The sequence below is a fragment of the Corvus cornix genome, chromosome 2 (genome assembly GCF_000738735.6).
Source record: "Corvus cornix cornix isolate S_Up_H32 chromosome 2, ASM73873v5, whole genome shotgun sequence".
Classification (NCBI taxonomy): domain Eukaryota; kingdom Metazoa; phylum Chordata; class Aves; order Passeriformes; family Corvidae; genus Corvus; species Corvus cornix.
In genome coordinates, this window is record NC_046333.1 from 125296802 (window position 1) to 125320286 (window position 23485).

At 42.5% G+C, this 23485-nt stretch overlaps 1 protein-coding gene across 4 annotated transcripts in view; it reads right to left on the reverse strand.

Moving 5' to 3' along the window:
• The window catches only part of ZNF704 (zinc finger protein 704), a 104787-nt gene extending 81559 nt beyond the window's left edge, over positions 1 to 23228 (reverse strand). For 3 of the 4 annotated variants that reach the window (XR_005601628.1, XR_005601626.1, XR_005601627.1), the window contains exons 1-2: positions 23106 to 23205; positions 2951 to 3198 (exon numbers count right to left, since the gene is read on the reverse strand). Coding sequence is in view for 1 of the 4 variants with exons in the window: in XM_039550163.1 (XP_039406097.1) it covers positions 2951 to 3177 (227 nt within the window). In the remaining 3 variants the exon portion in view is untranslated. Of the gene's footprint in view, positions 1 to 2950; positions 3199 to 23105 lie in introns of all 4 variants that reach the window. The other variant, XM_039550163.1, reaches the window with a different exon arrangement.
• Positions 23229 to 23485: the final 257 nt, after the last annotated feature.

The window sequence follows — 23485 nt, forward strand, 5'->3', positions numbered from 1 at the left end:
TTCATTTTCCGCATTCCAAAACCAAAAATGATTACAAAAAGGTCACGATCTCCTCCTGTCTTAATCCAAAAGACACTTCCAGTACAGGACCTAACATAGAGAGAAAGGTCTGTAGTATCGTCACAAGATGGAACAGAAAATGTAAACAATGAACTTAAAAATTCTGCATGCAATAAAATACTTCTTTCAAGTCTGCACTTAGCCTGACACCATTACTTTAAAGAGTTGCCCTATGAAGCACCTTGAATATGTTGTGACTTTGACAATGAAGACACCTTTGTGCAGCAGGGACCCCAGTTCAGGTCCTTCTTCCAAGTTCAACAGCAGAAGCCCACACCTGCCCACACCTACCAGGCTCCAGTTATGTGTGTAACCTCTGAGCTATTAATTAGTGTGGATCTAACGCTTCTCCCTAGATACTACTGAAAAGTAAAACTCTGAAGCGTCACTTCTTCCATTGGTTTCCCACTCTCCTGCATGTGCACATCAGATGTCCACAGTTACATCTAATTTCCATGCACCCGACTACCAATTACACAGAACACTAGGACTCAGTTAAGATATTTTTGATTTCTAAAATTTCAGAGTCAATAAGCAATAATGAAAGCCCTGAAGCAGAATGCCTCAAAGAAACTGGTGTTTTGCTGAACTGTTGGCTATTTTAGATACAGTGCCTCACAAAGATTTCCATTCTTATTCACTGAGATCCTTAAAAACAGCTAAGAAGGAATGGCCTTTGTTGCATTTTGTGGTCAAAGTGAAGTATATTTATCCATCTCTTAACAGCTCTTTTACAAACACTTTTCCAGATCTCTTTTGGACATACTCATATGCCCCTGTTAATAATGAATCTGAAGCTATGATAAACTTCTGTCTCAAAATTACTTAAATATTGTCTTGGGTTTAGTTGGATACTGCAAAATTTAATGTTATCTTTCACTTTGGCATCTGAAGTGAAATGGGTAACCTTCTCAGTTCCACTAAGGTTTTAAAACAAAAAAAATAGCAAGTTTCACTTTCATAGCACTTTCCTACTTTTTTTTTTTTTAAAGAGGGTGTATGTAGCAATAAGAAATTAAGACCATACTAAAGCCCTTGTTTGTCCCACGTACTTGTATGTATTACCTAATTAATTCAACACGACCTTCCACAACTGGGTATAACAAATTTGCGAAGGCGGGTGGATTTTCTCATCAGAAGAGAGGACAGTTGACCCAGTAAGTCCTGCCAGGAGACAAAGAGGAATTCACCTCTGGGGAACATGCAACTTTCTCAGCACAGTCCTAGACAGAAGACTGGAAGGGGCCTAGAAAGAGGCAAAAAAGTTTAAATGCATGGAGTCTTCTTGGAGAACGTGACTTAAACTGTGCTGCTGAGGAAGAGAGACTGGGTGCTCCCCTTCATTACAGCAGCAAATATTTAGGAATATCTCCAAGCAAAAGTTTAAGTGTTCTTCCCATCAGTTGTGGACAAACGGCCCAATAATTCACCTCAGCTTCAAAGCAAAACTTGAGTTTCACTGGAAATATGTAGCAAGAATGACTGAAATGTTTATTATGCTATTGAACATAAACTCCAGGTTTCTTTCCTACTTCATTCTTTAATTCTGCTAATGCAGGAGCTCAACCTGCATGTCTGAAAACACACAACAACATAATACAGTAATTTTTATGTTCCCAACAAAATACATGCAGAAGGAAAGAACAACTTTAGAAGACACCTTTGTAAATGAACTTATTTCCTATCATCTTAACTATCCTGTGCTCACAACTGGTGTCACAATTAGCCTAAAGAAAGCATTAAACATGTTTATTCATCCTCTTTTCCAGCTCACTGGGGAAAAAATATCCATCCCTCCAAGCAAGGATGATCTTGTACCTATAGAAAATGGGAGCTCAACTACTACTTCAAGTGGATTATCTGCATGAAGACACACAAAAATGCACTTAAACCCTGTACCTTAGCTGCCTGAGTTGTTAAATGGAAATGCTAACATATAGTTTGAGCAGAAGGTTAGCCTAGGTGACTTCCTGAGGTCCCTCCTGACCTACATTTTCTCATGATCCTATTTGCTTTGAGACACACAGGATGAATGAGAAGGGCACTCAGACATTACAGGGTTGATTACTAGTGAAAATCTCAAATAAGTATCCTCACATTTTCAAGGTTTTAAAAGCTTTTTACTACATATATAGGAGGGAACATGCCATAAAAATGCTCCTGGACTCAGTGCAAGTGACATCTATGACAGCCAGAGAAAAACAAGTCATCCTGTTTTGGATGATGTGGTAGAACCTGCTGGTTACACTGGTTTTCAGAAAGCCAACAAACCAAAAAACTAAACATCTGTTTTGACTACAAAATAAGTGGCATCATAAACTTGAGAGGCCTCTCACTGAATTTTGTGCAAGTAAATTTACCAGGCAGGTTAAGCAGAAATCTTTATAGACAGACTGATGCTAACATGAAAAAGAAAAAGCACGTGTCATCTTGTAACACAGAATACCCAATGAGTATAAAGTGTCTGCAAGTATGACAGTAAAAAAATTTGAAAAATAAATTTTTAGCAGGTAAGATGATTCTGTGTCTAATTTAGAAGATTACTTCTCAGGGTGAAGCTGAGTCAACAATCTCTTCCTCTGAAGACACATCCTCTTCTCCACGTATCTCACCTGCAGCACATTGTAAAAGCAAAAACAATGCAAAAGCAATACAAAGTCCTACTCTGAAGATGGCCTCATTTTCTGCTACTAATACTTTTCATTTCCTAGCAGGTCTCTCAGATAGGAAGGTTGTGATTGACTTTGGACTGCCTGGGCACAAACACCAGTCTCAGCAGTTCATAGCTGTTTACCAAACTTGTATCTAATATCCCATTAAAAAAATGGCAGGGGACAAAAAGGAATAAAGCTTTAAACAAAACACAACAAAAAAATCCAACTCTCCTTACCTTGCTGGAGGCACATCAATATTTGAAGAAACAACCTTGCGCTTCTGTTCCAGAAGACAAACAGAACGAGTGTTTTCCTTTTCATACTCAGGAGCTCTGTTTAGTTTTTTGGTCTCTGCTGTTTTTAAATCTTCCTCCTTTGTGGTGAACAGGAGAAACTGTTGGTCTGGCAGTTTTCGACTGATGTCACTTTTTACATCCTCCTGTTGAAATGCAGGGAAGGTCATTTCACGCTTGATGTTGGCTGCCTGAAAGATTGAAAGCAATTATTAAATTTTTTTTCTAATTCTCCTAAAATGGGAAACAACCCAATACCCACAGGCATTACTTCTAATTAATTATTTGAATGAGTGAATACCATTTATTTGTTCTTCATAAATTCTGAAACTGCTATTCATTTCTCAACAATGTTGAGGACTATCCAGGAAAATAAGCAATTCTTGTCCATTTGATAAAGCTATCAACCTCGTTATGTCAAATCCAAAAGGTATTTGCATTAGAATGTTGGAAACCAGATTAAAAACAAAATATCTTTAATATACGTACATCTGTGCTGCATAGCTATGCAAAAGAAATCCTAGCTGCCCTCCTCCTAAAATTCCAGAAAAAAAAAAAATCAGTATTTTTCCAATTAAACATAACCAAGAAACTAAAGCGCTTCCTACAGCAACATACTGGATTCTTTTACAGCTGTATTTGTAAGTGAGGGTTTTTCCAGGAGCAGAAAAATAATTTGCTATGATCCAACTCCTCTGCCAGAAGGCAAAGGGGAGCAAGTGATGCTGGCAGCATCTCTGTGAGGAGCCCGTCCAGCAATGACGAGCAGGGACACACCCAGGAGAAGTGCCAGGTTGTCTCTTTGCCTGCCAGCACTTCCCAGATCGTCAGGTCTGCTGCTTCCCATAAACAAAGACTTCCCAAGCAAATAGGTGTCTTAAAAATACACTACCACTCTGGAATACAATGAGCTGGTGTTTATAAAGCAAACTATTGCAGGGTTGCAGGGAAGACCCCAAAAAGGCATCAGAACCAAGCCACTCCATCTTCCCAGAAAGCAAAACAAAGCACAGAACCTAGATATTCCTGTGAAATCCATTCCCTGGACAGCTACGCTTCCCCATCTGTCAGGCAACTCCTCCAACCAACCCAAACAGTCAAGCAAAATACGGCCCAACAAAGTGGCTGCTTCCCCCGCCTTAAGCAGAGGTACTTCCACACCACATGCACTTGCTTGGAGAAATCCAGGTGCCTTCTAGAGCTAGCAAACTGGATTTTAAAGTATTTGTAAATTATTCCTGATCTTTACAGTGGCAATAATCCAAGCTGTGTTGTCCTCAGACAGTAATAGCACCAATAAACTGAAATTCCTATGTCAACTCTTCCACCTTATTTCTCCTTTTCATAATTTAAAAAAAAAAAAAAAAAAAAAATCAATCAGTGTATATGCGTATATATTTATGCATTAAAGTTTACCCCTCCCTCCACAAATCTCTGTTTTTAGATTTCAAACCTTGGTGGTGATAAAAATGGTGCAATGAATTTTAAGTTCACAGGAAAAACACTTGCCAAAGTAATTTTGCTGTGTTCTGTAAAGTGTATCACATCATTAACGCATAAATATTTAGGACTGATGATTTAATTGTTTCTAGTGCTTCCACTGAAGGGCTTTTAACAGTTGCTTCAAGAACAAAACAAGAGTCATTACTTTATGAACGTAAACAGTAGAAAGAATTAGACACTTTACACTTCTTCACACACAAACAGATGACACATTACCAAGAAAATCTGCCTGGAAGACAAAACAGTCAGCATGTGATCACACAGAATTAGGAGAAGACATATAAACAACATAAATTGAATTCTGATTTAATGATTTTCTTTTTTAAACTTCTTAGATTTACAATAAGCCTTTTTCTGAGTGCCTGAGAATTTCTGAGAAACTGAAATGCTGAGTTGCCTTCAATTTTCATTAAAACTGACTTATAAGTGATGCACTGAAGTAACAAAAAAGGCTGAAAATACACAAATTCCATTATCCAGCCCTAGAAATTATGTAACTCCAAACAAGAGTACATATAAGACTTGAATTCCATCCCCTCCACTGCCACATGGTCTTCCCTTGCATGACCACATCTCCCTTCCTCCCTGCCCAGGATTTCCACCTCAGCCGGCGCGGAGGGTGGTTCTGCGCAGGGCAGGAGCAGCTCCGCCCGTTGTGCATGGCAGGGGCGCTGATGGGCACAAGCACAAGGCACCACCAGCAGCTGCCTCCTTACTCTCTACACCCCTTAGTGTAGAAAGCGCCGAGAGCACGGGAAGGGACAGCCTCCCTCATTCCCTACTCTCCAATGCCAGACTGAACCCAGTTTTCATCAGGATGGTTTTAATTGTTTTTTTAATGGACTAAGTGCGTGACTGCACCAAGGAAAAAAAAGGTATTTTTGTCTTCAATTTACGAATGGTAGGATTTTGCTAAGTTTCAGCAAATGTATTGTGCCATACATTGCCAAGTTTTCTTTACAGAAAACTACCTAAGTAGTGATGACAGTAGGTTACAAGCTCAGACTACAGCTGTAAAATAAAGCCTAGACCATAAATAGCAGAATACTTGCACCGTGATACCAGATAATCTATTCTTATAGATCAAATTTATGCACATCCAGTTCAAACATATTTCATATGTCAATATACCACAATTAATAGCCAGCCCCCTGCACGATTATGGAAGTGAGGAAAGACAAAAATCACAGAGCAAATGCTCAGGTTGCAGAAGCAGTTCAGGTTCTTCAGCCAATGGCCAGGAAAAGCAGAAGCCCAAATCCAAAGCTTAGACTAACTCTCTTCCTTCCTCTCCTTCAGTTTTCAACAGATGCTTGGAAATATTAACTTCTTTTTAAACTTTCCCTTGAGACTGACTACATATAAATTTCTGCTTTAGAATCAGGTGACCATGAGAAAAAGCCAAGAGTTTTCCTTGGTGGGCTTTCTCCAGTAGCTTTCTCCTACTCCACAGGCAGTTTTTCTATTTTAATTCATCCATGTCTATGGAAGCCATTTCCACTTGAGACACCTGCCCTGCCTTGAAGTGTGTGGTGTCTTTTGCTGGAAATCCAACCTCCTATACAAGCAGCCATTGATGTGAGGAGTGCTGAGGGCCACAGTCACTTGAATGATCAGGTTCGTCACTTCCGGGCAAACATACTGATTAATGACCAGGACTCCTCTGATTTCAAGTTCTGCTTCACCAGCACTCATAGTTCAGAGATAACACAGAGAATTTCCAACATATCTTTCTGGATAGTTAACTGTTCTGTCATATTTTATCAGTAACTTTATTTTTTCTCATAGATCCTTCATATTCTTTTAACTTGAGGCTTGTGGTCCTTCAAGTCCAGAATATTTCAGCAAAAATTCTGTGGAAGATCTAGTCCAACCTGCCTAGGCCCACGTCACAGACAGACAGAAGGTGAGACTATGACACTATTTTATTTCAGCTTACTTCCAATACTTCACATTGCTCCATCCTTTGCTGTTCTCAAATTCCATCATTACATTTTTCCCTAACGGTTCAGCTTTTCTTGTCATCATACCTCCAAATTTGCCACCTATTGCCACCAGTACCAACTGATGGTAAAACTTAAGTCTTTTTCATGCACCTGATGAATTATCACTCATACAAGCCACTTGATAATAGGCTGTTTTTCTATGCAATTCATTGTGTATTTTCACCCTTAAGCCATTAGCAACCTTCAGCTTACTTTCAACAGAGTCCTTCACAACCTGGCCTCAGGCAACCAACATCACTCGGAAGTTCAGTTACAGAAACAGCAGCTATAAACCACCTGTAAATTTTAAAAATTAGCTTTGTTTCTCTCTGCAGTTACCTTCATCTGCCTTTGTCAATTCCCCCCTGCCCCCATCACTATGGGGCAAGGGAAACTTTGGATACTCTGCTGCTTAGAAACAACGGTACTACCCATGCCTTCCCCACTGGTGCTCAAGCATGGGGCAGTGCCAGAGCTGGGGTCTGATGAGGCATTACTCCTTTGGTAATCATCCTGCAAAGACTGAAAACCATTTCTTGCTTTGGTTTCTAACTAAAAACTTTATTAAGAAAGCCTTTCAATTTCTGTTTTGAAGTTATCAAGACAATGGTATATATTTAGATTGAGGGTTTTACTTTTAAGTTAAGGGTTTTACTTTAAAGCTTGATTCATTATTATTAAATGACAAAGTTTAATAATCCATGTGACAGCTAAATTATTAGCACAGCTACTATTTTCAGCATTATATTAACAATTTTTCATTGCAAAACCTATCTTAACCTGCTTATAGAAACTTTTATGTGATGGTATTTTTTCATAACCAAATTGCTGGTCCTGAACTCCACATCAAGACCACATGTTGCAGTATAAGTCCTGTCCAAATGGAGCATGCTTGACACTGGCACAACCTGACGAATTTAAAGATGTTTTTTGCTATTCCTTACAAATGATGTGCAGGCTGCAATTTTTCAGCAGTTTAGGCCTTAACTTATGTGCAGTCAATTTTTGCTCTGCCCAAGAGCACGTCCTGATAAGACGCTGACATTGCAGTCAAACCTCAGTCTCCTTCAATTTCAGTTAAATTTCAGCCTGCATTTTACCCTGAACAGCAAAAAAATTATTGATCAAAAAGACAACTCAGGCACTGAATTGCCTATTCTAAGGATCAGCAAACACTAGAATAAGTAGACCTATCACATTTATATGGAAACACAGAGACTTAGGTTTGACAGATTATGGACGTCACCCCTGGAGTACAACCTGACTGGACTTTATCGACTTCCCTTGCTTATGGTGCACTGCCGCTTAAAAACTGAAGTTATTTATTTTCAAATAGCTCACTAGCATTTAACAAGCATTAAGATGTCTGTGCTTCCTATACAATGGAAAGCATTGAACTCCCAAGAATATTAGCATTATTTGCCTCTATGTGACTCAACCATATGGAAATGTATCTTCAAATGTGAAAACTGACTCCTACCTATGTTCTTTCAAATCTCCTGAGGAAACCTGTGGATTCAGGTTCTTCTGGACACAGCAGGAACAGAAACGTAATTTTTAACAGGCTTTGCAATAGATTATACAGACAGATGGAAATACAACAAACTATTGAAAGAATTGCCACACCACATACCATGCCTACTTTGCTGACAGTTTTATAAACAACTCAGGGGCTGATTTCCACAAGGCAGCTGCCCAGCACAACAGAGCACTGCCTCGCACCCCCCGTGACTCAATACAGCACCTTCCATGAAGCTATGCCAATTTACACCAGATGAAGAAGTGTGACTGCAACTGCCTGCCAAGAAACAGGCCCGCAATCACAGCCTCGGCAGAGAGAGGCTTGCAGCTCACTGTCAGGCAGCACAGCAGTGAGAGCCCAGCAGGCTCCCTTAACCTTCCCCTTCTGAGGGGACACTGGCTAACTTCTGTTTCTCCTCACAATGTCTACTGGGATCTGGACAGACTAAGACATCTGAGAAAGTTGAGCATGTCCCTTCCACGAACACTTTGAATCTTAGAGGACTGGGTAAAGTAAACAATTTTCCAGCTGTGGCCTACTTTGTGCCACTATGTTTTTTTCATACAGATAACAAATTTACAATAAAAGCAATAAAAGTACCTCTAAAAACCAATAAAATTATTTTACAAGGGTGAGGGAAGTATGTCTAGAAAAGCTGACTGCTTCCAAAGCTCCCTATTAAAAAAAACATGCTAGTGGAAACAGGTTTAGGGAAACTAGCTTAGAGTAACCCCACCTTACCTTAATAATCCTGAAGCCATGGTCGTATTTCCAGTTTTGTACAAACTTCTTTTTCTCCCTCAACCCATGAAGCTGTATTTCCTTTACTTCACTTACAGACCACTATAACTGGACTCAATTCCAGGGTCATTCCAAAACCAACAAGATCCCTCATGAGCCACACTAGGCTTTTTTCCAGACTAGGGGAGGGCAGGGTGGGGGATGGTGGAGGGGGGGGGGGGTGTTTGTGTGTGTAATATGCTAATTAAAAAACATGTATCAAAACAAACCCCACCCCACCAACAATCCCCAACTCACTGCTCCAATTCTGGCTATTTGCATTGTCAATAGATAAATAATTTCAACTGAATTGTGAGTCCTAGGCCTATGCACAATATTAACACTACATAGCTGATAGAGAAGACAGTTTTGGATGAGAATTTTTGATTTCCATTGGATTTACTATGTAATCTGTTGATCTAATTCCATCAAAAAACTCTTTAGATTAAACACCAATTAAAAAACCACCAGATTAGAAAGATTAGCTACGAGACGGTTTAGCACCAGCCAACCTGCTGTATAACTCTGCTGCTTTTTATAAACAGTTTTTTGATTCTGGCTTTGTGACCATCTCCTTCTGTTTTCTGAAATAGATGTAATCATCCTAAGTGTTTGGGACTGCCAATAAAACTCCCAACTGGTAAGAAAACAAAAGTCCCAGGATTTTTTTAAAATTAAACAAGGCTTTAGCAACATTTTTGATCCATTACAGAACAAACAGGCAGCTCAATGGGGAAGAGAAAGAAGGAATCAATATATTTCAGCCTAGCATGTTAATGGGACACAATAATAAAATGTGTATACGTAACATGACATGCATTTAAAATGTTCAGGCAAAACAAAAGCTCATAACTGGAAGGCCCTTTTCAGGCCAGCCTGAACAGCCAGGTGACGTTCTAGGGACAGGGACAAGCCACATTTCTCAACAAGAAAGAAATCAGGAATAAATTCACAGTGAAACATAACAAGCAAAAATGAGAAACCCCAAACCTGCTACCAAAATTACATGCAAGTAAAAAATATTATAATTTAAATCCCTGGAAGGACAAAGATTTTGGTAATCTCATATTACTTTGTACAGTATTTCCAGTTCAGGTTCCTGTAACAGAGGGTTTTTTTTAATGTAAAAGGGCTCTAATTTTTGACATTCTAAAACAGTGTCCTCACTGGAAGGAAAGAATGCATCAAATTTCCATTTTACCAGAAATCTCTATTCATACTGGAACACAAAGAGATAAGACAGATTCTCGTAATGATGCTTGGAAATAATCTGCCCTGAATTTCAATGTATTATTACATTTTCGAGTATACTTTGCATTTAATTACTTGCTTCACCAGCAGTTGTTCATTACACATAAATCACATCAATCTAATCACTCTAAGCATTTGTAAATTGTTGGTCTCTAACAATATAGAAGATAATGCATTTTAAGGTCACTGTAAGTGTCCTTTACAATATATAGTGCACATTAATGTATAGCAATGTGCTAGTCACCATCAGCCAGGCTAGGACAAAGTCCCTATTTTCATTGGACTCAATATAGAAAACCATCCACAGAATATATTTTGTATGTATTAAAATACAATTCTAAGCATTTTAAGTTGCCTGGATTCACAATAGTGTTATGCAGCGAGAACTGGAGTCAGCAAGAAGTTTCTACCCTCCCATCATCCTCACATGTATGTCGGCACTTACCTGGCTATACCTAACTCATCTACAAAACCCGTGTATCCCAGCACCAGTTTAAGGTGTTCCGGAGTTGAAGAGAATCTACACAGATGAATGACAGAAACTTTCACTCCCACATTTTAAATCCAGTACCCAGCCAGGTACCTGCTGTACCCCAAATAAAACCACCAGCTTGTGACAGTGAAGGACTGCACTAACTGGCACAAGAAGTGTAAATGTTATTAAAACTGGACAGAAAGATCTAAGATTACAAGGGGAGACAGCAAAAACACTGGGAATTCATGGTCCTTCCCATACACCGTGGTCAGGTCTGAACAAAAATTATTCAGAGATATTTGTGCCTTTTTCTCTCCACCACATCAACAAATGAATGAAGATATGGAAGTATGGTAGCTTTCTTTCCCATTCCATATGCAGGTGTAGTAAGTTCCTCCCAGAAAAGTACATGACATAACTTCTAAGATTATCAGACACCAATCAGTAAATTACCAGATTTTAATACTAATTACTGAAAGTGCGTATCTTCAAAATTTGCTTGCAATGTTTAAGTATCAAAAAAATAACTCCTGTGTCCTGGCTATGCTGTGCACACAAGGGTGTGACGTGCAGTCACCACCATGCAAACCTGGCTACCTGGGTTCCAGCTGGACATTGGCCCCCAGCTTGGCATCACTGGCAGGATCTCAGCAGAAGTCTTTCAGCCCTGTTTTCCTTTTCTTAAATAGAACAAGCGCCTGAGAAACACACTGCTTCTAAACATCTAAAAATACAGACACTACCTTGGAAAGCCTTAACAGGAGGAAAGTGGAGGATCGTAGTTGCAAAAAAAACAGGTTAATTTTTTATTTGGGAATTCAGTTACTGCACTTCAATCTTTGCTAAGCATGCTCACCATTGAGTGCTTGGTACTCCACCACACTTTTAGCTGGACTTGCAAGCCAAGAATGGGCAGTCATAATTGCCTTCCCAAGTACTGGTTGCACTAAAAGTGAATTTAGAATGAACTAAACCAATTATCACGTATTTTTTCTCTCAGGGACCTATGTGCCTGGCCCTGCAAGTGGGAAGGAAGAGTTCCTGCCAGGCAGCAGGTTCCCCTCACCTCTCCTGCAGTGAAAGCAGTGTAAGCAATGGCCAATGCCACCAGGGCAACCTGTGGCAACACAGAGAAAGGTGAGGGCCTGGAAATGTGTGCTCTGGGCTGGCCAAGGAACACAGAAGCAGAAGAGAGGAGGATACACTTGGGTCCTACTGGTCACCTCTGGGGAAGCTTAAAAAACCCTGGAATTGGGAGACAAAACCAAGCATGCTAATGTGGGGTAGCAGGGAAGTTCAAATAAACCTTTTTTGTTCTTATTTCTATTGCATTACTAGATGTAATTACAAGGTGCAAGTAGTGAGTGACATCAGACCAGGTGTTCTCACTGCACTGGCTGAAGTTCTGAAACCTCACATCAGGGTATTTTCTATGGTATGCCTATGAATATCTATTTTCTATGAAATGGTGATTTTTTTCCTACTTGTAAGAGATGCAAAGAGGGTCCTAGAACCCAGTGGTAAAGTATCTACTGTCTTTGCTGCCCCTAATTTTGATTCTGTCTAGATTAAAAAGTTGTGCACAACAGCTTATGTAGCTTAATACAGCCTCATGTATAGACTTTCTTACTGATATATCAATATGGCCTTTACTGCCTGAATTTCATGTGCAAATAATGTACCTTTTAACTATTTCAAGACCATTGCTGAAGGTGTACAAGACACTCCACTTGTTTCTCTCTTCATCTGCTGGTGGTCTGGGATCAGTAAAGATGGCAGCAGCTCAAAGAAGTGTAATCTCTTCTGTAATCTCATTCAGGATCAAGCAAGTAAGAGCTCACAAAAATCAAACTATAGAGACAGTGGGGAACTCCCCACACCTAGCAGGTTTTGGAAATGCTGCCTCACTGCTCCTCAGTAAAAAAACCTTGATTGGTTCATCTGCATTTGAAAGCCCTGCTCCTCTTGACAGTACAGAGATATATAGCAGGATATTTTTAGCGAAAATAAAAACAGGCTGGCTTTATTTTCAAGATCTCTTGCAAATAAGATACAGAGGTGTGAGATTTCTGAGGTCAGAAGTTGTTGTCTGAAAGGAGCCAGCTGAGACGAGATACTGCAGATCTTAGATCACTTAAAAGGGCATGGAAATGTAATCCATTTGCCTTTACATCCTGGGACTTTGCTCTTTTTTATTTGTTTGTTTAAATTATGGCATTTCAGTGAAATTGAACCAAGGTAATTCTCAGATGTAAGCAACTGTTTTAACTTCTGAATGAAATAGGTGCTGTGAATGAAAAGGCCAATGCTGATCCCTGATGCTGAAAGCCTGGAGGAGATATTAAAAGATCAAAATTAAGCACAAGTCCTTATCTCCTCTAACAGATCTTGAGCCTGGAAGTAGAAAGAACAATCCCTCAGCGGAGGTGAACAAGCAAGAAGCACTGCCTCCAGTAGAAGATTCTCCCAAGTCTGGGTTCAGCTCGAGACAAAAGACGTAGCAGTTTTCCTGTTCGGATTACGAGAGGTGCCAAAACCCAGGAGTTTATTTTTGTATCTGACTATACAATAAACAGTATCACACAGTTACAACTCATTACCGCTGGAAGCAATACAATAACACTAGTAAAAACATGCAGAAGCCAAATGCAACCTTCTCTTCTTCAGCTGCTCCAGAAAACAGCTGTCTATCAAACCACTACAGAGATGCAGTAATATCTCATGGGAGAAGAGCCTTCACAAAGAAACTGATGGACCATCAAGCCCAAAGTTAAGAACAGTCCAACTGCCAAATGGCTGTCTTCTAAAGGATGAAGGCTTGCTCCATTTCTAACCTTCCCTTTCCTCTGTATGCCTGTCCTAGCTGTGATATGCCATCTTTTCCTCTGCATTATCGAGATGCCTGGCAAGCCCTTCCTTGATACATCATAACTGAAGGACACCACAGTCTACAGATTTTGCTGCACGTGTTTTCTGCTGTTTCGGTAGCCCACAAAAGAACACAATGAATTCTGGCACAAGCACAAGGCTGCCTGTGAGTAACTGGGAGCTGGAAAAGGACTTAAAGACGGAGAGGAGAACCCTTTTTGAAACTGATGAAACATAAAATCCACAAACTCCATCTGTTTCATCCAGTGCCCAGGCATAAAGCACTCTGCTATCCATGCTGCTGCTCCAGCAGATGGACCTACCAGCATGGAAAAAGAAACACCTGCAAGACCAACCACTTCTCTCCTGCTCTGAGAAGTAAGGACAATTGTCTGTGCTGGCCACACATGCTGAAGCAAAATATCACTGCAAAACCTTAGCAACCACCAATGCACCCTTATTCATTTCACTGCTTTTTCCATATAGCTCTGTAAGCCAGATATTAGTGGCTTTCCATGGCCATACGGATCACCACTGACCTGGACCTAAGGGCAGCAAAACTGCATCACAGTGTTCTCTCTGAAGTACTTTGAAGTAGAAAAATCAGATTTTTTCCTCTGGAAGTACTCACATTTGTCATCATTGCATTGTAGAAAGAAAATGTGTTGAGAAATATGAGGTAAAAAGCATTTTGGATCCAGCGAGAGTTTTTTTACACTATTGCAAAGGGATATGCACATATACATAAAAGATCAGGCTGGCTCAAATGTTTATCTCACCAGATTTACAAAGTCCAGTTTATAGAAGGTGATTGTACAACTTGCTCTCTATGTCAGTATGATGTAGGCATCAGCCACCTTATATGCTGAAGCAGAAAATAAAATTTAAGTAATCATCCAATCTTGACTGCTTGTTTTAATAGCACTGACCATCTAAAGTTCAAATCATCTTTTATCCACCATGTAAAAAAATACATTAAAGATGGTAAAACACTGAGATATGTAATTTCACACTTCAGTACGTGATCACTGAGGCATTTTACCTTCCCTCTGATTCTGTGTTCAGTGATAATAACAGTCTTTTACAATTATTTGGACCACTGTGAAAAGGTTTTAGGATACTAGTAGATTCACACTTGTGTTCAAGTAATTGGGCTGAAATCCTAAATCTGCTTAAACTAGCAGGACTTTTCCATCAACTTCAGCTGGGTCAAGATTTTATGGAAATTAGACTCTGTATGTTTTGCAAAAACACAAATAAAACGATCTGTATTTTTATCCAAAGCTCAAGCAACAGAAGTTGTTCCGTTTCCTGTCTTCATTAGTTTTGTTGTTAAACAACAAATACCACCCACACATGTACTTTTAATACAATAAGACAAATGTCACTGCAATACTCATTTGAGATTGGACAGTTTGGCAAGGTGCCAGAGCAGTGAAAGCGATCCCATCACAGACTGTTCAGCAGCAGCAGCAACATTAAATTCCTGCATGCTCTGCTTGGCAACATGCTAGAGTCAAAAACATGAACACAACTTCATGAAATTAAAGCTGATTCCCAGAGGAGCTAATGAACATTCTTTTCATTCACCTTAGATTTCCTGTTCAATTTTTGTAAATAAACAAAAACACTTAAGAGTTTCTCGTTTAACCTACTGTCCTTCTGTAGAATTTGGGCTGGCTTTAAGCTGCAGTGTTAGTAAAGCTGCTCACTATTTTTAGAAATAAGCAATTCAGTAAATCACTTGAAAGTATTATAAAGCCAATGGGGACTCTCATTCTGAGGGGGAAAAAAAAAAAAAAAAAAGAAAAAGCATCATTGCTCCATCCACAGCAGTATTTGCAGAGCAGACACCAGCAAGGACCAGCATGCTCCTGGCTGGCCAAGCAGCCAAGCTGTCATCTTTGAGGCACCGATTTATCCCACAGTCTAGTAAGAGCTCTCTGGTGCTCTTGCAACGCTGGAATTTCTAATCTAGCAGCTGGGAAAACAGAGTAGGACTCAAGGGTTCAAAGCTGATTTACAGCTTTGATTTACAGTCCTGATTTACAGGACTCTTAGATGTCTCTGTAACCTTGGGTCTGAAGAAAGCTTGGAAGAGCACAGGATCAAGATGGCACAACAGGCACAGATGGTCTGCACATCTGCACTTGTGACAGGACACATTACAAATGTTAATAACCAGCCCATGAAAAGCACTTTCTCAATACTTAGTTTTCAGATGAAAAAAAATGTCACTTCTATCTCCAAGGAAGACCCAGGGAACTACAGACTGGCTGGTCAGCCTTACCTTGATCCCTGGGAAGGGATCACAATACAGGGAGGAGTGGGTGATAAATCCAACAGTCATGCTGCCACCCAGAGAAACCTTGACAGGTTAGAGAAATGAGCCAACAGGAACCTCAAGAAATCCTACCAGGGGACATGTGAAGTCCTGGACCTGGGGAGGAACAACCCCAGGCACTAGTTTGTGCTGGAGTCCACCCAGCTGGAAAACACCTTCCTAGAAAAGGCCCTGGGTTCCCAGTGGACACCAAGTTGAACATGAGCCAGCAATGAGCCCTTGTGGTAAAAAGCTGAACCATGTCCTGGGCTGCATTAGACAAAGTATTGACAGCAGGAGGTGATCCTGCCCCCTCTACTAAGGCACTGGAAAAGCCACACTTGGAATGATAGGTTCAGTTCTGGGATCCCAAATACAGGAAAGACATGGACACACCAGAGGAAATACAGCAAAAGGCCACCAGAATGGTTTCAACATGAAGAGAAGGCTTTGGACAAATCTCGTTACAGCCTTCCAGTACCTCAAGGGGGCTTGTTAAAAGGAGGGAGAGGGACTTTTTATATGGGCAGATAGTGACAGGACAAAGAGCGATGGTTTTTAAATGAAAAGAGGACATGCTTAGAGTAGCTGTTAGGATGAAATTCTTTACTCAGAGGGTGGTTTAGCACTGGAACAGGTGCCCAGAGAAGTGGTGGATGCCCCAGCCCTGAGCTGTTCAAGGCCAGGCTGGATGGAGCTCTGAGCAACCTGGTCTAGTCAGTGACATCCCTGCCCATGGGAAGACGCATGGAACTAAATCATCTTTAAGGAGCTTTCCATTCCAAACTGTTCTATGATTCTGTGATTAAGAGACTGGATTATCTCTCCTATGAGGAGAGCTGGGACTGTTCAGCCAGGAGAAGAAATAGCTTAGGGGAATCTTTAAAATGTCTACAAACACCTGAATGGAGGGAACACAGAGCCAGGCTCTTCTCAGTGGTGCTCAGTGCCAGGACCAGAGGCGATGGTCACACACTGAAACAAAGGAGGTTCCCTCTGAACATCAGGAAACACTTCTTCATTGTGAGAGTGACCCAGAACTGGCACAGGTTGCCCAAAGAGGCTGTGGAGTCTCCCTCCTTGATGACATTCAAAACCCATCTGGACATGGTCCTGGGCAATGAGCTCTACATGACCCTGCCTGAGCCAGGGGCTTGGACGAGATGATCTCCAAGGGTCCCTTCCCAACTCAAACATTCTGTGACAAAGACTGAGCAGCACATCTCTACCCACTGGTATGTACCGAATACCTGGAGGCTGTCAACTGATCATTCTCAACTGACCTCATTCTAGACTGAAAAAAATATAGCAAATAAAGATCAGAACTGTTAGTTGACTTCACCTTTATTCTTATGTAGTTACAGTTTTCTGATACAATTCCTTTTAGAGGCAAAGTGGTTGTGTTTGGTCTGCATCCAAACAACGACAAAATTACATGAAAAAATCCTCAGCAAATTAGTCCCATTCATTCTTTATTAGGGGAGAGTGCAGAAAAAAATATGATCTTACCTTCTCACCACCCCCAGCTCTGCCTCCAGTAATCTACATTATGTATAAACTTTTAAAATTTTTTATAAGGAAGAAAAAAAAAATCCCAAGTCTAGTCATGAATTTTCCACACCAACTTCACTAGTCAGGCTTTCTCTCGAGAACAACAAGTAACTGAATGAAGTTTGAAATTTTAAAAATTAATTAACTTTATCTACTTACAAAAATAAGGCTAAGATGCTGGTGTTTATCTGTCTCTCTTGATACACCCCTTAGTTGTTCCTCACAGTCCGTCAGTGCCCATTCATATCTCATGTTACTCTCTGCAGAAGTGGGCAAAGCAGGACCATGCTTGTTCTGAGTCTGCACACAGCCTAGCCTAACAGGCTCCAAGTTCAGGACATGAGTTCTGGTGTTCTAATAACTAGCACTATTTATAAAGTTATCATTATTAGTCTGAAAGGGAACATCTAATTTTCCTCTTAAGTTCCTAAAGTGTCTTACAAGGCCTCTCCTCCTCTAAGCAAATCTGGTATTTGAAGATTGTATTTTGGAAATTGCCTCTTAAAATACATTTGTACACACATATGAAAGCTGAATTAAATAACACTTTGCTAATCAAGCAGGAAAACACACTTTTTTTGTCCACAATGAGCCTATAGTCAATTCAAACAGCAAAGCTGTAAGTCTGATTTAAAGGACAGCAATGAATTCACACCTGGCTTTAGAAAGAATGCAGAGAAAGGAGCAAAAGAGCAGAGAGTTAATTCAACACAGTACAACAACACACAGAACAGGCATTTCTTCCACACAAGCTCTGAAGATTCTTCTGCATCCCATGTATCACAGAGATGTCTTTATCTTTAAAAAGCAAAAAAAGGCTGAAAAAAATCAACCTAAAACATAACAAACCAAAAAAATTGTGTCCAAAAGCATAATTTTTCATGAACTCCTACCAACGTCTGCCATCCCCACTCTGAAACCTCTGGCACAGAGATTCATGCTCCTTACTTTGTACCTGTTGTAAATTTCACTTCAAAAGGTGGGTAAAACTGAGCCCAATGTTAAAGTGTAAGCATGAAGTTAAAGTCTTGCTCACACTACTTGCGTTTTTGTATTCCTCTGCTATCACTGCACAGCTCTTGGGGCCTTTGGTTTTCAGACTCTTCATCTGATCATTTTCCATCATTTTCAGAGCTACATATTTGCAGGAACAAATCCACTTGCAGGAAATTCATCCGTCTAAACTACCAAGGGGCGCTCACAAACAAGCCAGTATCTGGAATAGGTAGTTCCATGGGTGAGGAACAGGTGCAGCACCCACAGTCAGCTGGATTAAGAATGTCCCGTGTCCGTACTCTAAGTCTGGGGACAGAAATTGGGCTGGAGATACACTGGCAGCTCAACTGGGCTAAACAGAAGAAAGCACTAACTCCTTTACTATTCATAACAGTAGAGAAAACACTGCAACATGCTAGCATGTTATCACAAGCCCATGTTCACTACTAGCCCACATTCTCAATCACAGCACTCTAATGGTTTACAGGCAAATTAGCATAGCTATGCTACTTGCAGTGGGGTTTTCTTCTAAGTACCTGATAAAGTCAGCAACAGAGACTGCTGATGGACTCTACTTCAAAACCTCTTTTCCATATCATCGAACCCAGCAGTTTCCACAGACTGCATTAACCCCAGTGTGGTACTAATGTAGCTGCACGTGATATCTGAACTAGGCTCCATACAAAAGATGAATTAAACAGGACTGCAAATTAACCCACACTTCAAGACAAAGTACTAGTAATTACACTATTTATACTTTTTCATCTCATTTCAAATGGCTGAAAATCCAAATGCAGCCAAAGCAAATATGGGCTGCACAAAAAGAGTTTCACATGCAAAATGAGTCTGCATAATCAGCACCTTGGTGTTATTTGCTTCCATATAGAGATTAATGAACTAGTTCTGACATAGTAAGAAAACACACCACTTCTCAACAAGGCTTTACAGGCTCTCCAAGACTCTCTGGCTATGCTGCCATTACCCACCAGCCACACGCAGCACACTCATGCCTCTTCCAGCTTGTTAGCATAGCAGGGGAAAAAAAGCAACAAAAATGTTCTCCAATGTCCTCCTCTTGGACATCTACACAGCTACAGCAACATAAAGACACAATTTTTGTATCTTCCTGTTGGGGTTTTAGGAGTTCTCCTTCTGTTTTCTTTTTCTCTTAAAGAATTTTCCCCAAACATGTTGCCAGGGGGACAAATTACTGGGTGCTTAAGAAAAACAAAAGACCTGGCCACAGGGGGAGGAGTCCATCTGGCTACTCTCTTTCACCTGGGCTTGTGGACTGTTAGTTCCCTGCGTTTGGACGGAGAGAGGCTGGAAGGAATTCGTCAGCATGGCAGGCTTCTGCTTTTTCGGCTGCCTTACTTCTACTGGAGAAACCCCGGGATCCCAAGCCCACCTTCCCTGCCCCGCTGGGAGCCGGGCTGTGGCCGCCCTGCCCCCGCCGTTGCTTCGAGCCTTCGCTGCTCTGTAGCCCCGCTCGCCCTGCCTGCCCAGACCTCCGGGGGGTTCCCACCGCAGCTCCGCAGTTTGGATACATCTCGTCTGCCACCCGGGATTTGTGCTCCTCCCTGCCGTTCCAATCTGCTGTTCTCGAGGGTCCAGCTGGACCACCGGGATCGGCTGCCCAGGGGTTTGTGAAGCCTTTGTCCCATCCCTTCCGCGGGATCCCAGGCCACCAGTGCCGCGTGCTCCCCGAGCTCGCTCCGGAGCGCCCCCTGCAGCCGCGGGGGAACCATCGCACCTGCCCTGCTCACCGGGAGCCGCCAGCGCCCCTGCCGGCTGCGAGCGGAACTGCACCCGAGGGGAAAGGGCCCGACAGCCGAGAAGGCTGGGACTGGGTTTGTGATTGTTTGCTGTTACTGCCATAGTTATTGGTGTTTTGTTTAACTGGTTATATATATAATAGTAAAGAACTGTTATTCCTATTCCTCATATCTTTGCCTGAAAGCCCCCTTAATTTCAAAATTATAATAATTCGGAGGAAAGGGGGTTGCAATTTTTTTTTTCATTGTCTGCCTTCCTTGGCAGACACCTGTCTTTCAAACCAAGACACTTCCCCATGACCATCAGTCTCTCTTTTTTGTAATATACGTTCTCTCTTGCCATGACTTCAGAAACTGGAGAAATAATATTTTTAAGTACTTCTTCCTCTCTATCCCCATGCTTAAGAGTGAGGGTCAAAACCAGACTACCAATGGTACCGCCACTGGACTCCTTTATGGAGCAGAGAATATGGCTGTAAGACCTAATAGCACCAGTACTTTGCTGATCTTGACTAGTGGACCAAATTCTCAGGCACCTTTTCACAATATTAACTCCACTGCTGACTCTACCATGCTTTCATCCATGTATCACAGGCAGTCCATAAAAGTGACAAAGTCACAAGCCCCTGAAACCTCTAGCTTTAAAATGCCATTCCACCCAAGGGCACAGACATCAAGTGTACATGTGAATACACAGCAGAACACTGTGTGATGCTTTTTAATTGCATTATCCAGATAGCATATGCTGCAAAACCAGCACCCAGATCACTTTGCTTTCAAGCCCAATTAAATTCTGAAGCTCTTCAGGATGTCTCTTATCTCTTATTATGAAGAGTATTGGTCACTGCAACAATTTATGCCATCTCTCAGGAGTGGACACCCCTTCAATATACTTTGTTCCTGCTCCCCAGTTCAGAAGCCCAGGTCTGGGAGTCAAATGCTGCTGACTCCATGCCACTTCTCCATTTGGAAGGAATTCCAGTTGACAAATCACAACCAGATCGTGCCAGTCCTATTACCCTCCCAGTGTTTTGCAGTTGGACCTCTGTAGTCATTTCATGCCTGCTTCTCTCATTAATAGAAACACAACCCACTTGGAAAACCCACCTGCCCTTCCCACACACTCAGGGCCACAAAGTCAGAGAGCTACGTTTGGGAAGCACCTTTGCAGTTCAGCCACTTCAGGCTTAAAAGCACTCAGAAACACAATGCCAAGGGCAGAAAATTTTAATCTGTTACTTTAAAATTACTTGGAAGAACCTCATATTTAAGCTTTGAGAACTCCCACACTAACAGTCTCTAAAGAAATGCACAGATAATTTATTTACAATGTTAAATTTTAAGCTTTCTTAGTTTATAGTACTCAAAAGTATAAAGAGAGAAAGCAGAAACTGAGCAGGTAATGATAGTTAGAAATATTCCTCCAAAGAGAGTAAATATGTGCACCTGGTTACCAAAGGTGACTTGACAGTTTATCATGTACACTAAAAGTAGCCCAATAGTCATTACTACACTCATCTCATCTATGAGGTAGGTTTACTATTCAAGGAAGTAAATACATGCAAGCACAATATTTTTGTATGTGCACATACTCCTAAGCATAAAGCAGAAATACCAGCAACCTCTAACAGTCGTACTACTTAAAAGCATGTTGAGGGTTGACAAAAAGAACAGTACACTCCCACATTTTATGCAGATTATGCCTATATAATCCAGTTACAGTTCAGATTATTGTGCTCCACTTGAGAATTTCACTCTTTTTTCCTATTGGGAACACACAGGAAGTTCCTCTAAGCCTCCTCTACCCCTTAAGACTTTCAATACAAAGGGGAGAATGACGGGACCAGAAGCCCATTATGGTGCTCTTGATCCTAAGGCTACCATTCAAGTGTCAAGCGTTGGTTCAGTAGCAACAAAACTGTTCAGCCTGTCAGGCCTCAGTACCACGGATGGTCTGACCCAGACACCATAACCACAACTCATACATTTGACAGACTCAGTGAAGAGCTACAGACAGGGTCCGATGACCCAACAGTGTCAGACTGATTCTCAGTCCTGTAACAAAACTGCTGAAGCAATATGGGGATAACTTGCATTCCTGCTGCTATTTTCCTTTGCGTGTTGTTTGGTTTGGATTTGTTTCCTTTTTTTCCCCCTCCATCTATGGATACAGGAAAGACCCCCGTAGTAACACAGCATTACTAACTGTCCAACCCTGAACTCTTACCAAGTAAGAATTATTACCTAGATTAAAAAAAAAAAAAAAAAAAAGTCAATTCAAAAGGGTGCCCTTCAAACTTTCATACGCATTTATTTTCCATAACCAGTGCAGATCTATCACACGAATCCTCTATAGAACTATACATAGACTTAATTCTACTACCCTGGTTATCCCAAGAGAAAAATAATTACAGAAAACGCTTCATAATAAAATCATTAAGCCTGAATCTGCGGGATCTTAGCCGGTGGGGGTGTTCATCAGGTTGTTTCAAACCGCACCAGTTTCAGCGTACTGCCCGCGCACGCTTCGACAGGATTTGAATCGGGCCTCAGCACAGAACGGCTGCACTCCTAAACTTTCCACAGGTCGCCCACCCAGGCCTCCTGACCACGGCCACCCCCGCTCGCAGGAGCCCTGCCCGGCCCCGGCAGACCGCATGCCCTGCAGGCACAGCTCTCCGAACACCTCTGCGCACACGGGCGGGCTGAACATCCTTCCAACCCCCGCCAGCCGCGCGCTTCACCCAGCCGAGACTCCACTCCTAATGCTCAAACTCCTTTCAGACCCCAGTGGCTCCCCACGCCCCCTGCCCGCTTGTAGCCAGCCACCCCCGCCGCCCCCGGCGGCCGCTTCGCCCGGGACTTGCAGAGGGCCGGCCGGTCCGCCCGCCGCCGGCGTCCCCGCAGCCCCCCGGCGCCAGCCCACTCCCAGCCCCGCCGCCAGCCCTAGGCCGCCCCCAGCGCTCCCCGGCTCGGCCCGGGACACCGGCCGGCCCGGCCCGCCTCACCGACGCCGCACCCCCGCCGGGCCCCTCAACCGCCCCCGCCCCGCGCCCTCCCGGGACGCACCTTGAGGCTCCCCCGGAGGGGCCCTTGCCGTGGCCGGCTAGCGCCGGGGGGGCGCTCCCCGGGCCACCCTCCTCCTCCTCCTCTTCCTCCTCCACCTCAACCACCACGTCCTCGTCTTCGTCCTCTTCCTCCAGCGCCGCGGCGGAGCCCTCCCGCCGGGGCGGCCTCCAGGCGCTCTCGGGCTTGGGGGGCCGGACCGCGTCCACCTGCGCCGCCGCCGCGCTCAACCGCCGGCTGCCCATGCTGGAGCGCTTGGCCAAGCGCCGCGCCTGCATGGTGCCTCCGCCCGGTCGGCCCGGCCCGGCCGCCTCCCGCCGCGCTCAGCCCCGCCGCGGGCAGCGGCCCCGCCGAGGTGCCCAAGGGGCGGCGGCGGCGCTCAC